Here is a 13,149-nt window from a genome sequence, read left to right on the forward strand (position 1 = left end):
CATCTACTATGTTACTATGTATTTCGGGGCAAAATGTAATAGCAGAAATGATGACATTTTCCATGTCATTTCAAACAAATGCATATCCCTATTTTCCAATCTGATGCTGCAATATTATAGCTGCAAAAAGGCACAAGACAAAAACTTGTCCCTTGTCACTTTTTTTTTTTTTTTTTAGTCTGACAAGACACCGCTGGGTTGTTTGCTTCTAAAAACCATGATGAACCATTTGAAATCTCATCTGTCTTTGATAAGCAACTGATTTTTTTTTTGACAATTTGAATATTAACTTCTATGGACATGTTAAGTATTGAGCCACTTTTACAACAGTTGGCACATCCTACCCACTGTCGTACACTAGAAGACAGACCCTCAAGAATGTTAAGTTACATACCGTTCCATATGCAAGTCCTTCTTGTTTCCAACCAGCATAATTGGTATTCTGTTCAACAAACAACCAAAAACAAAACAGAAAATACATGAAAATCTATTAACAGCCATAATTAAGATTTCAAAAACAATTTACCAAAACATATGGCCTTTATAAATTAAGGCTAATTTGGTGATTAGTGTTTGATTCTCACCAGAGTTCAAATAGTAGTGATACAATCTTTACTTCTGGCAAATTTGGATTGTTGCAATTATCAAATTCCCTTTAAAGTAGTTTGCAGGTGGTTCAAAACATAGGGTTTGGCTTTTGACAAAAGTAACTGAAGAGTACGTGTCACCCCATTCTTAAGACACTGGTTATCTGTGTTGCCACATTAAATTTAAAGATCTTATCTCAAGTTCACAGGGCAGTGCATATACAAGCCTCACTATTTGCACATAGCAATATTTGCCAATAAGGATACAGAGATTTGAGTTTAAAGCTCTAACAGCTTTGCCACCAGTGACCATGCACTTGTAGGCTTTTTCTGGGCAGGCCCAGAGTTAAGGTATAAACTAATAAATGAGTTTATTTTATTTATAGTATTTATACCCTGCTCTTTCCCGCTCGGTAGCAGGTTCAGTGCGGCTTACAAGGTATGGTACAAAGAGTCACAGAGGTAACACAAAGTATGGTACAAGGTATGGTACAAAGTATCACAGATATAACACAAAGTATGGTACAGAGTATCACATAAAAGGTCCAGTTACAAGGAGTAGGACAATGGGAAGAGATTTGGGGGACAGGATTGGAGTATGGATAGTGTGAATTAGGTTAGCAAATTAAGTTGGGTTATTTGGGTAAGCTTGTTTGAAGAGGTACGTTTTCAACAGCTTTTGGAAGGGTAGGTGTTCATTGGTTGTTCGGATGTGTCGAGGTATAGCGTTCTAGAGTTGGCTGCCTACAACGGAGAAGTTGGATGCATGGTAGGTTTTGTATTTGAAGCCTTTGCAATTGGGAAGATGAAGATTGAGATATGTACGAGAAGATTTGGACCCGTTCCTGGCTGGAAGATCGATCAAGTTGGTCATGTAGCTTGGAGATTCGCCATGGAGGATCTTGTGGATCATTGTGTGGGCTTTGAAGTTTATGCGTTCCTTGATAGGGAGCCAGTGAAGTTTTTCACGAAGTGGTGTTGCACTTTCAAATCGTGATTTGCCAAAAATGAGTCTGGCTTCTGTGTTTTGGGCAGTTTGGAGTTTTTTCATGATCTGGGCTTTGCAACCGATGCTGTTACAGTAGTCGGCATGGGTGAGTACTGTGGATTGTACTAGGTTGCAGAAGGTTTTCTGTGGGAGGAATGGCTTTACTCTTTTCAGTACCCACATCATGTTGAACTTTTGTCGTGGTTTTTGCATGAATCTCCAAAGTTAGGTGGTTGTCTAATGTTACTCCTAGGATTTTTAGATTGTCAGATATTGGGATTTTAACGTCGGGGGTGATCAGGGTGGTTGGGAGCAGAGTAGCGTGTTGTGATGAAAGGATTAGGCATTGAGTTTTTTCTTTGTTAATTTTCATCTTGAAAGCATTGGCCCAGGATGTTAGGATGTTCATGGCAGTGATTATTTTCTCCGAGATTTCTGTAAGGTTGGATTGGAAAGGGATGAATGTTGTGACGTCATCAGCGTAGATGAAGGAGTTAAGGCCGGCTTTGGATAGGGATTTGGCCAGAGGAATCATCATAAGGTTGAAGAGGATCGGGGGTAGGGGTGAGCCTTGGGGGACTCCGCATTTTGATGCCCACGCAGGCGATATTGATGAGGTTGATTTGACCTGATATGATCTGGTGGTGATAAAACTTTTTATCCACTTAATGATGTTTCCGCCGATCCCTTTTTTGTCCAGTAATTTTGTGAGAATAGTATGGTCTACCATGTCAACTGCAGAAGTAGTATTTTGTTGCCAATTGAAATTTCCTGTTTAAACTTGGATATCAGGGTGAGCAGTACTGTTTCTGTGCTATGTTAAGGTCGAAAACCCGATTGTGATTCATGCAATATGGAGAATTTTTGAGTGAATTTGTTAAGTTGGGAGGTCACTATTTTCCATCAGTTTGATTAGAAGAGGATGGAGGCCATAGGTCGATAGTTAGTGTTGTCATTCGCTGGATTTTGGGGGTTTTTCAGTATTGGTGTAAGTAGAATATTGCCGTGATCGGAGGGGAAGGAGCCTTGTTGAAGTAGGAAGTTTAAGTGGGTGGTGAGTTCTGTAATGAACCGTTCTGGGGCATTTTTCATAAGATAGTTGGGGCATGGGTCCAGGTGGCAGTAAGACTTGGAGAGTTTGGATATTGCTGAGGAGATTTCCTTAGTGCTGAGGGGGGTGAAATTTGTCCAGTAGCGATCTGCTGGGATCTCTTCAGAGAAGGGGTCCAGTTCGTCAAGGAAAGTGTCAATATTGGTATCATCATGGGGAATTGTTTTGCACAGGTTAGTGATTTTATCATTGAAGTATTTGGCCAGTTGAGGTAATAATCCACTTATAGTAGAAGCTGAAAAGTTAACATGTGCCCCAAGGTGAGTGTTTTAAGTTTTAGTGGCGTTGCTCAGCGATAGGTTAACACTTTGTAACGGCGACAAGCAAGGTTTATGTGTAATAACACTATATAAGTATGCATTTTTAACTCGTTTATGATGGTTGTTACATTTTGTTTGATGTCTAATGTGAGAAATTAAACAAAGAATAGGTATAGATATATTTTTATTTGTATAAACAGAAACAGAACACACAGGAGTAGGGGTGTTTTGCTGAGGTGTATATGAGAACGAATGAGTGTGAGTAGGGGTGTGCTGTTCTGTGTTGTGTGTATGGGGGTGTACTGCTGAGAGGCAAGTGTGTGTGGAGGTATGTTACTCTGGGGTGTGTGAGAACGGGTGTCAGTGGGGGTGTAGTAATAAGGGGTGAGTGATTGGGAGTGTGCTATGCTGGGGTGTGTGATTGGGGTTGTTTTGCTGAGGGGCGTAGGCATGGAGTGTTTTGCTGAGTGCTGTATTAGAATGGGTGAGTGGGAGTGCATGAGAATGGCTGAGTATGATTGGGGTGTTTTGCTGAGGGGTGTGTGAGAAAGGGTGACTTACACGGAGTTGAATACTCCCTTAAACCAGAAATTGTGGAGACTTAAATTGAACCCTAGCACCAAGTTTTCTTTTCCAATCAATTTGTTTAGTTGATGTTCTTGATTAGTAGCTTCTTTCAATCTCGCTAGTGCCTGCTGTTTGGTTTTCACCATTTTCCTGTCAACAAGTGACATTCCGCCCAGGCCATAAGCTTCGCTGTTTCCTTCTGCAATAGGCAACTTCGCATTCCACCCTGACGATTGACATGGGCCACTGCAGTTATGTTGTCCGAAAGTATCCGTACTGTTGCTCCGCTCAGTAATACCACAAAGACCTCCAGAGCCAGCCGAATCGCCCTGGTCTCCAACAGGTTGATCTCAACAGGGAGGCCTCTTGAGCCAACCAGAGACACTGAGCAATCTGACACATGCAGTGGGCTTCCCAGCCCCGAAGACTGGCGTCTGTCATCACCACTATCCACTGAGGGGTCTCTAATGGCATTCCCTTGGTCAGATTGCTCAACTGGAGCCACCAACGGAGACTCCCACGTGCCTGGGCTCGCAGAGGCAGCTTCTGCCACAGAGAGTCCGTCTGAGGAGACCATCTGGACAAGATGGAGGACTGAAGAGATCTCATGTGCACTCAAGCCCAAGGCACTATTTCTATGGTTGCCGTCATGGACCCCAGTACCTGAAGATAATCCCGAGCACAGGGAGCTGGCCGAAGAACAGAATCTGGGATCACAACTTGAGAATCCTGTTTGAGGATAGAAAAACTGGACCCTGGGCTGTGTGAACGGACACCCCCAAATACTCGACAGGAAGAACGTTGCTGGTACCTGGGCCGCTGAAACAAAGTATAAGCCTGACCTGACAGTACTTCACATTCAGAAGCCTAGACCATACCAACCCAGAATGAGAGGAGGATTTCAGCTAATCCTCCAGGAGCCACAGAGACTTAGAATCCCTTAAGTCTTTCACCAACTTTTCCAGGTCCTCTCCAAATAACTTGCCCCAAAAAGGCAACACGGTGAGACGCCACCCAGTGTCGAAGCCACAACATCCAACGAGAAGTGACCGCCATCTGCTTGCTGGATGCACGCACTAAGTCATAAAGCAAATCTGCTAAATATGCCAGGCTTGATTCCGTGAGAGGAATAGAGGTTGATCAGGATACCGCCACCTCCAGGTCATGTTCTGCAGCCTGGTGCAACCAGCTAAGGCACACCCATGCCGCAGAAGAACTATGGATAGCAGCCTGAAGGGCAAGAGCATAAACCTCAAAGGAGTGCGTCAAACGCGGCTCCAGCCTCCTATCCTGAACATCCTTAAGCACCATCCCACCCTCCACTGGAAGGGGGGGTCTTCTAGACGACAGCTACCACCAGAGCATCCACCTTCGGTAGCACAAATTTATTCAGATGTTCCACCCAGACTGGATACAGACATGACATCGCCTTTGCCACTTTCAAGCCCAAATCTAGGGTGGTCCATTGAATTTCAATAAGCTCCTGAATGTCCTTGTGCACTGGAAAGGCTTTAGATGGCTTCCTCTTGATCACCATTTTGAAGTTCACTGCAACGGCAGTCAGTCTCAGCATCTGAAATATTAAGAGCCTCCAATGCTTTAGTGATTAAAAATGGGAGCTCCTTCCCGTGGGAAATCCTCACGGCAGAAGAATCATACAGTTCCTCCTGCAGCAGCTCCCCCTCCTCTAATTCATCCCGCTGGGATGTGTGGACCAAACCCCATTAACAGGGCGGCCTCTGAGAGGGGGGATGCGGGTCCCAAAGACCCTACCTCAGACCACCTCCAGCCTTCTCCTCTTTAGCGCCAGATCACCTGTCAGAGGATAAGCCTATTGTTCCAGCCCCCAGTGGATACTGTGGCGGTTACCAACTGAGGTGGGGGCTGCATGAGAGGAAAATCTTTCTCCAGTAGATAAGCTTGATGAAGCAATATAAATTATGGCAAAAAATTGTCCCCAGACCCTGAGGAACCAAACAACCACCCTACCACACCAGAGTGTGCCAAAGGAGGTGCTCCAACTCCTGAAATCAAAGAGCGAGGCTTCTGCCAGGAAAGGGGGCTCAAGAGTGGCTGGTGCAATAAGGCCGCAGAGGCCTGCATCAAAGCCATGTCGGCTGGAGCATACAATAGGGCATGCATTCCAGGCGCCTCAGCACGGGAAGCTGCATTTTCGGCAGGAAGAGCAACAGTCACCCAACGAAGCCTCGGAGCACCCTGCTGGACAAATTCTAACCACCAATCACTACTTACCATAGTGGGAGCATCTCTTTACAGCTTCTGCCGCCATCCCCTGCAACTGGTTGTATAAACGCAGACCAGACAGCAATTAAAAATTTAAAGAGCCACTCACCACCACCGCGGCGTGACTGCCGACCTGGGTTTTTGCCGATTCAAGGAGTCCCCCAGACCAGGCACCTAAGCACTACAGTTTCAAACTGTTGAAATTGTTCCCGCTTACCTCTGAAGTGTCCTCCCCCCCCCCCCCCCCCCCGCCCCGTAAGGAAGACATACAGCAAAACCAGGCAAGGGGCACTGGGGAAAGGAGAACACAGGGTGGAGAAGATCTAGTACTACCAGGTATGCCCCCAAAGTTGGTACTACTAAGCCACACACCCCTGGCTCTACTGAACTAAACCAGGACAAGAGCACCCCCAGAGAGAGAAGAATCCAGGAGCTGGTGAGAGTCGATCCACCGCCTGCTGGAGATAGAGATATTCTGACTGACTAGGGAAACTGGTCGACCTATTATCAGTGTCTTCAGTAAAATAATTTATCTCCACCTGCTGGTAGATGGACACAACCCACCAAGTTCCTGAATTTATCTGCTGCAGAGGACAAGGAAAAATGTGTTTAAATCTGATTCCTCTAACTGAAGAAAATTCAAGCAACAATTTCAGCTTTTGGGTAGTTATTAAGGACTGTTAAAGAGCTTGGAAAATATTCTGAAGCTAGGTCTCTTAATGAGTTAAACATTATACAGGCTACTTTGAAGGAATCTGACCTAACTGGTCGCCAGTGTAATTTCATCAGAAAAAGGGGCACTATCATTTTCAAGCACCAAAAATCAGCTTCAAAACAGTAGCTAGTAACTGCAGCCTATTATTGAGGTTTGAGGAGATTCCCATATAAATGGAATTAATAGTCAGTATGTGGTAAAATCATTAGCTGAACTAAATCTAAAATAATCTTAAGAAAATATGCTCTTATATAGCAAAGCTGTCTCAACTTCAAGATTTTTTTTAAATCTATTGCTCCATGGAGAGTGCACGGTCTAGTAAATTTCCTTGGGCAAGTCACTTATGGTCAACTGAAGAACAGTACATTATAAAATATTTAGAAGGCAATGACATTTCCATAGTACTTACTGGACTTTCCCCACCATATCCAATAGCTTCTCATGGATAATTTTAATCACTTCAAAACTGTAAAACAGAAAAACAGTTTCAGGGATACAAAACTTAGCAGATACAATTTATAAAGATGAGAAATGGAGGGCTTGGAGGGAGTGGGTGAGAGTTGATATTAGCATACAAAAGGAGGACTCGAGGATAACTAACAAGGCAGCAGTACAGGGAAAATATGGAGGAGGACTGCAATGCAGGAAAGGAATGCTTGATAGTGTACAAGACAGCAGCTGGACTAGTGAGACTGGAGGTGGGGCGAGAAACAGTAAGGTAAACCGAGTCATAAGAGTATCAGAAAAAAAAATTTAGAGGACTAGTAAGGAGTGACAGTCATAGGAAAAGAATGACGACAGCCTGAGAGGCAGAGGTGCTATGTTCTTTTCTATGTGGTTTTCATTTGTTGATATAAAAAGTCAAACAAACTTCTGAAAAAAACACTGCAGGACATTAGGTATTAATCTGAAACTCTGAAGGGTTAAATTATAACACACCACATGGGAATCTAATTTAATACTTCAGTTGTACCTGACTTTTTTTCTAATTTTCCACTTGAATGTTTTCTGTTGATCAATGAGAGACACTCAAGTACTGGAGCAGACATGCACTGGTGTCCCAATGATCAAAGGTAAAGGCGGGCGCTAGAGGCCACTATCGCTGGACTAACGCACACATTTACAAGCACAGCATGATCAGAGGGGGTCTGGGGAGAGCGTGCCAAGGAATAACGCAGAACTCATTTAAATTATATGTAAATGTGGCTGGTCAGTACTCTGCCCATATGATGAGAGCACCGTGCTTTGATCTTACGGGTGGAATAGCACCTTAGCCCTATGCCAGCTCAGCGCTGGGGTTATGGTTAAGGTGCTATTTCTCCCCCCAATCCATGTCAGGCAGCCCGGGCTGTCGCTGTTAGTCCTGGGAGTCCAGTGGACCCCCAGGCCCCCCAAAGGCAAGGCCCTGATGGCCCAGTACACCCCAAGCCCTCCCCACACACCGACACGGGGGGGGGGGGGGGGGGTGTTGGTCCAGTGGATTCCAAGCCCCATTAGCACCCCTACCAACAGGTCGTGGGACCTCCAGCAGACACCTTGTGGTCTAGCGCCCCCCCCCCCCCCGCCCTGTTGTCTAGCAGCCCCAAATCCTCCCTCCCCCTCATACCTTTAGATGCCAGAAGAGGGATTAGCACTCCCTCCTTCTAGCGCCACCTCCAAAATGGCGGTGCCCTGCCTAGTGCATCCTAGGATGCACTGGGCAGGGCTTCCATACCATAAAAGGAATGTAGGAGGTTGGAGAAGCATTGGAAGAAAAATCCTACAATGGAAAATAAGGTATTTTGGAGATCAAAGATTGTACATCAGTCTCTGATTGCAACTAAAAGATTACTTCTCAAACTAATTCAACCAGATCATATTCTTCCAAGCTTTTCAACCTGGCACATTTACTTACATCTGTTATGGACAGTATGGAGAATTATATCCCTTCTGCATCTACACTGGCAATTTATTTTAAGGCCAAAGTAGACAAAATTAGATTGAGGGTATATTTATGAATATCTTTTTATTGCTCCCTCTGAATTTCCAGACAATAAAAATTTGGGACTTTTTAAGTTTAATACACCAAATGAAACTTTATGACTCAAAGAAATATGCTAGTTCTCATTGTTCATTGGATATATGTTCTGCTTATTTGTCAAGATCACTTAGTTTATTGTTTGTGAATTTACTAACAGATTGGCTTAATTTACAACTACAGGCTGGTTGTTTTCCAGTATCTAAATCTAAGATAGTGCTTACTTCTATCTTGAAAAATCCAAAGGGAAATATGCAGTAATCATTTTATTTTATCTATAGAAGCATTTATATCCCACCTTTTCCAAACAGGTTTCGTTCAAGATGGCTTACAAAGTTAGTGGAGGTAGAGAAATACAATTTTGTACAGCAAAAGCTTCAAGGGTTGAGGTGGTCTGAGCAACAGAATAGAGGAAAGGTGTGGATTGGGGGGGAGGGGCGAAGGATAATCGTATTCAGGGTGTGTTGGTCAGTTTTCAGGTGGTTTGGCAGTCTTGATAACTTGAGCCGACTTTATGTGGTGGGGGATTAGGTAGTGATTCAAGTGGATGAAAATAGGCTGCGTTTGTTGTCTGTAGGTAGGAACGTTTTGAACAGGTAAGTCTTAAGATGTTTCTAAAAGTTAATGTGAGGTGTTATGGATCTTAGTGCCTTAGGAAGGGCACTCCACAGCTTGGGTAGGGGAAATTTGCTCAGTGAATGGACTTGTACATGAGCTTGTGACATCTGGGGTAGTGAAGAGTCAGATAGTGCCTCGCTTCCTTCAGCGTGTTCTTTAGGGGTAGGATGATCATATCCAAGAGGTATGCTGGCGCTTTCCCATGGACTATGAGCCAAGCCATGGTACAGAGTTTGAAAGTTATATGGGCTTTGACTAGGAGCTAGTATAGGGCATGGAGAAGAGGGCTGGCTCTTTCATATCATGGTTTCCTGAGAATTAGTCTGGCAGCTGTAGTTTGAGCTGTTTGGAGTCTCTGTGACTTGTTCTTTGAATAGATTGCATTGCAGTAATCTGTGTGGGTAAGAACTCTGGATTGCACTATAAGTCAGAAGACGTTTGTGGGGAAGTGTTTCTAATTCTCCTCAGTTTCCACATTGTGTGGCATATGATCATTATTACCTTCGTGATCTGGGGTTCAAAGGTCAGTTTCTGGTTGATGACAACTCCCAGGAGTTTCAGGTTGTTAGAGGGGATAGATGGTCCCATCTGATGATGATCTTGGGTATTACAGTTTGATTGTAAGGTGATGTTACTACTAGGAATTGGGTCTTGTCCTTCAGCTTGAATGCAGTGGCCCAGTTTTCTAATGTGTTTAGGCCTCTTTTCATATTCTCCGAGATGTCCTTGATGCTGCTTTCGAATGGGATGAAGATAAGTCAAATCGTCGGCATAGATTAATGGGTTGAAACCTTGTTTGGCTAATACTTTAGCCAATGGGGTCACCATGATCTTGAATAGAATTGGTGAGATGGAGGATCCCTGAGGGACTCCTGAGGATGCTTTCCAGGGGAAGAATAGTTTTTTATTTGACTTGGTATGTTCTCTTTGTAAGGAATTTCTTGAACTATTTGAGCACTGCCTCACTTACACCGATCTTGTTGAGTATTCAAATTAAGGTGTGGAAGTCAACCCTGTCGAACGCCGAGGACATGTTGAATTGTAGTAGTATGTTCCTGCCGTGGCTACATTTCTCTTCTGAAGTAGGCGATGAGTGCAATTAGCATCGTTTCTGTGGCACGATCTGAAGCCTGATTGGGAGTCGTTGAGTACTGAGAAGTTGTTCAAGTATTCAGTGAGCTTTTTATTGGACTATACATTCCAGTAGTTTGTCAATGAGAGGTATGGACGCCACTGGTCTGTAGTTTTTGAAGTTGCTTTGGCTTGGTTTAGGATTTTTGGGAATGGGCGTTAGGATGATTTTGCCTTTTCCTTGGGGAATACACCTGTAGTTAGCAGGTTGGTTAAGTAGGTTATTATGCTTTCTAGGAATTGGGTAGGTGGTTCTTTTAGTAGGTACTGAGGCATGAATCCAGTGAGCAGCAAGATTTGGTTGTTTTGGTTGCTTAGACTACTGCAACTTGCTTCTCTCAGGTCTTCCACTCAGCCATCTCTCTCCTCTTCAAGCTGTTCAAAACCTCTGCCGCATGACTAATATTTCGCCAAAGTCGTTATGCCCATATCAGCCCTCTCCTGAAATCACTTCACTGGCTCCCTATCCGTTCCATATACAATTCAAGCTCCTGTTGTTGACCTATAAGTGCATTCACTCTGCAGCCCCTCACTACCTCTCCACCCTCATCTCTCCCTACACTCCTTCCCTAGAACTCCGTTCCCTAGGCAAATCTCTCCTAATTGCACACCTCCTCCATCGCTAACTCCAGACTCCGCTCCTTCTATCTCGCTGCACCTTATGCCTGGAATAGGCTTCCTGAGCCATTACGTCTGGCTCCATCCCTGGCTGCCTTCAAATCCGGGCTAAAGGCCTACCTGTTTGATTCTGCTTTCGACTCCTGACTTGTAACTTTTATGTTTTCCTTATGTGTCCTTGTCTGTCCTTCCCTTATCCTTTTTGGTCCTGTTTGTCCTGATTTAGATTGTAAGCTCTTTTGAGCAGGGACTGTCTTCTTCGTGTTCAATTTTAAAGCGCTGCGTATGACTGGTAGCGCTATAGAAGTGATTTATAGTAGTAGTAGTTTTGGAAAGCAGTTGTCAAACCTATTTGGGGGTGTGAATGATGACTGTGATTCTGTTGGTGTTAAATGGTTCATCGGTTCTGGTGAATTCATTCATTCAAAAACTATTCCAGGCCTGGGTCATCTTCAAAATAGTTAGCTAGTTCTCGTGCAGCTGTTACTAAGTAGATTATGCAGATAATTGCTGAACTAACCATATCACACCTCTGATATACAACAATGGCTACCAATCTGTTTCAGTATTCAGTTTTAAAATCCTTCCGATACATTGCATTCTTCAGCACAGCTCTTCCCTATTTCCAGCATCCCTCCCGATGTCTCACACCCCTCTGCCTCAGACCACCACAACATAAAATGTTGGCTCTATTTATGAACATATATACCCCACTTTTTTCCACTTGAAGCAGACCATTAGATTTGACGCTACACACTGCTCCCAATTTGCTTTGTAACTTCCACCTGATGTAAAAAAAAAAAAAAAAAAAAAAAAAAAAGTTAACCATACCAAAATTCAATTCTGCCTTAAGTTTTTTTTTCTCTCCAGGTACTATTCCCACCCTTTATATAGACCAGTCTATTACCTAGTCCCTACTTTTTGGTCCTGTACAGTACCCTAATCTCTTCATACCGAGACCTTGCCCTCCCCTCTCTACCCATCTGCCCTTCCTTTGTCTCTGCTTACCTCCATTTGTATGCCTAGGTTATGTTTCTATGTTTTGTTTTAATTTCCCTCTCCTTAACTGTGCTTTAAACAGACTTATTCATTGTTTTTACGCTACCTTTGTACTCATTTGTCTCTATTGCATGTTTGTTTGTTTTTTTAGGTTCCTTGAACCTGATGCAGCAAAACGAAATACAATCCTGTCAGGAGGCTACCTATAATTATTGAAGCTGTGTTGCTCAAGCTATGCATAACTTTTTGAATTTTTTGAGATAGGTATGAAGCATATATTAAAGTTCATGAAGCAAAACAAATCGAAGAATTATACGATTGCTAGTAATTAAATATTTTACTGAGTTCACTGTCTGAGGATCCACCTTTAAAAACAAGGTTGAAGTTGGTGGGGTATATGTATATAATCTTTTGAGGTTAGTTGGTCCTTTGACTACTACTGACATATATAATTATTAGACCAAAATAGTGCATGCACCCTATATGGTGGTTAACTAATTAACATTTTTCCAGTTATAAGTGGAATACTACTTGAATCTTTTTTTTTTTTTTTTTTGGGGGGGGGGGGGGGGGTTTAAATTATCTTTGAAGGGTAAAGTGTCTCTAAAACTAAGATTTGTTTAAAACCCTTTAGTGTTCAATGTTCCCATCAATCTGTTCCTATGGCTTATTATGGGAACATTGGACACTAAAGTGTTAATAAATGGCCTTACATCTATCCTTAAAATAGGCTGAGGCACCAAAATAAAAGAAAATTTGAGAAAGCCTTGTGACCAGAGGCATGAAAAGTCTTCTCACTGTCAGAGAAACTGGTATGCCTCACTCCATGGAAAAAAGATGAAATGAAGGACTTATAAAGCATAGCAGAAAAGCAGCAAAACAAGAAAAAAATAAACCAGGAGATAAGCACAAAAGTTCTCCAGTGGGAACAGATGGGAAACCCAATCAAGATAGGGGATGTGATGTTGCACAGGATGTGAACTGTGGAGATTTGACACCTAATTTTATGACAAAAAGGAAAAAGGTATAGGGGGAAAGGGGGGAGGGTTTGCAATATTACAACCTGTCCTGTACTCCCTTCAAGAGCAGATAGAAAAGGAGAGAAGTAATGAGGATGAAACAAAGTCCAAGAATGGAAGCATGATCTGCATTTCATAAATTAGTCCATCAAGTAACACCCATGAAAACCAAGATGGTGCAGGAGACTTGTGATGAATGGGTACAGTTTGAAGACTGGGGAGGCAACGGCTTCAGTTTTGTTAAATGTTTAGATTACTAAAAGACTTCATGGTAA

At 43.1% G+C, this 13,149-nt stretch overlaps 1 protein-coding gene across 1 annotated transcript in view; it reads right to left on the reverse strand.

The window, feature by feature from the left end:
- The window catches only part of RHEB (Ras homolog, mTORC1 binding), a 154,568-nt gene that overhangs the window by 44,930 nt on the left and 96,489 nt on the right, over positions 1–13,149 (reverse strand). The window contains exons 5-6 of the mRNA XM_030198215.1: positions 6,882–6,938; positions 395–442 (exon numbers count right to left, since the gene is read on the reverse strand). Coding sequence (XP_030054075.1) covers positions 395–442; positions 6,882–6,938 — 105 coding nt within the window. The remainder of the gene's footprint in view (positions 1–394; positions 443–6,881; positions 6,939–13,149) is intronic.

The sequence above is a fragment of the Microcaecilia unicolor genome, chromosome 1 (assembly GCF_901765095.1).
Source record: "Microcaecilia unicolor chromosome 1, aMicUni1.1, whole genome shotgun sequence".
NCBI lineage: Eukaryota > Metazoa > Chordata > Amphibia > Gymnophiona > Siphonopidae > Microcaecilia > Microcaecilia unicolor.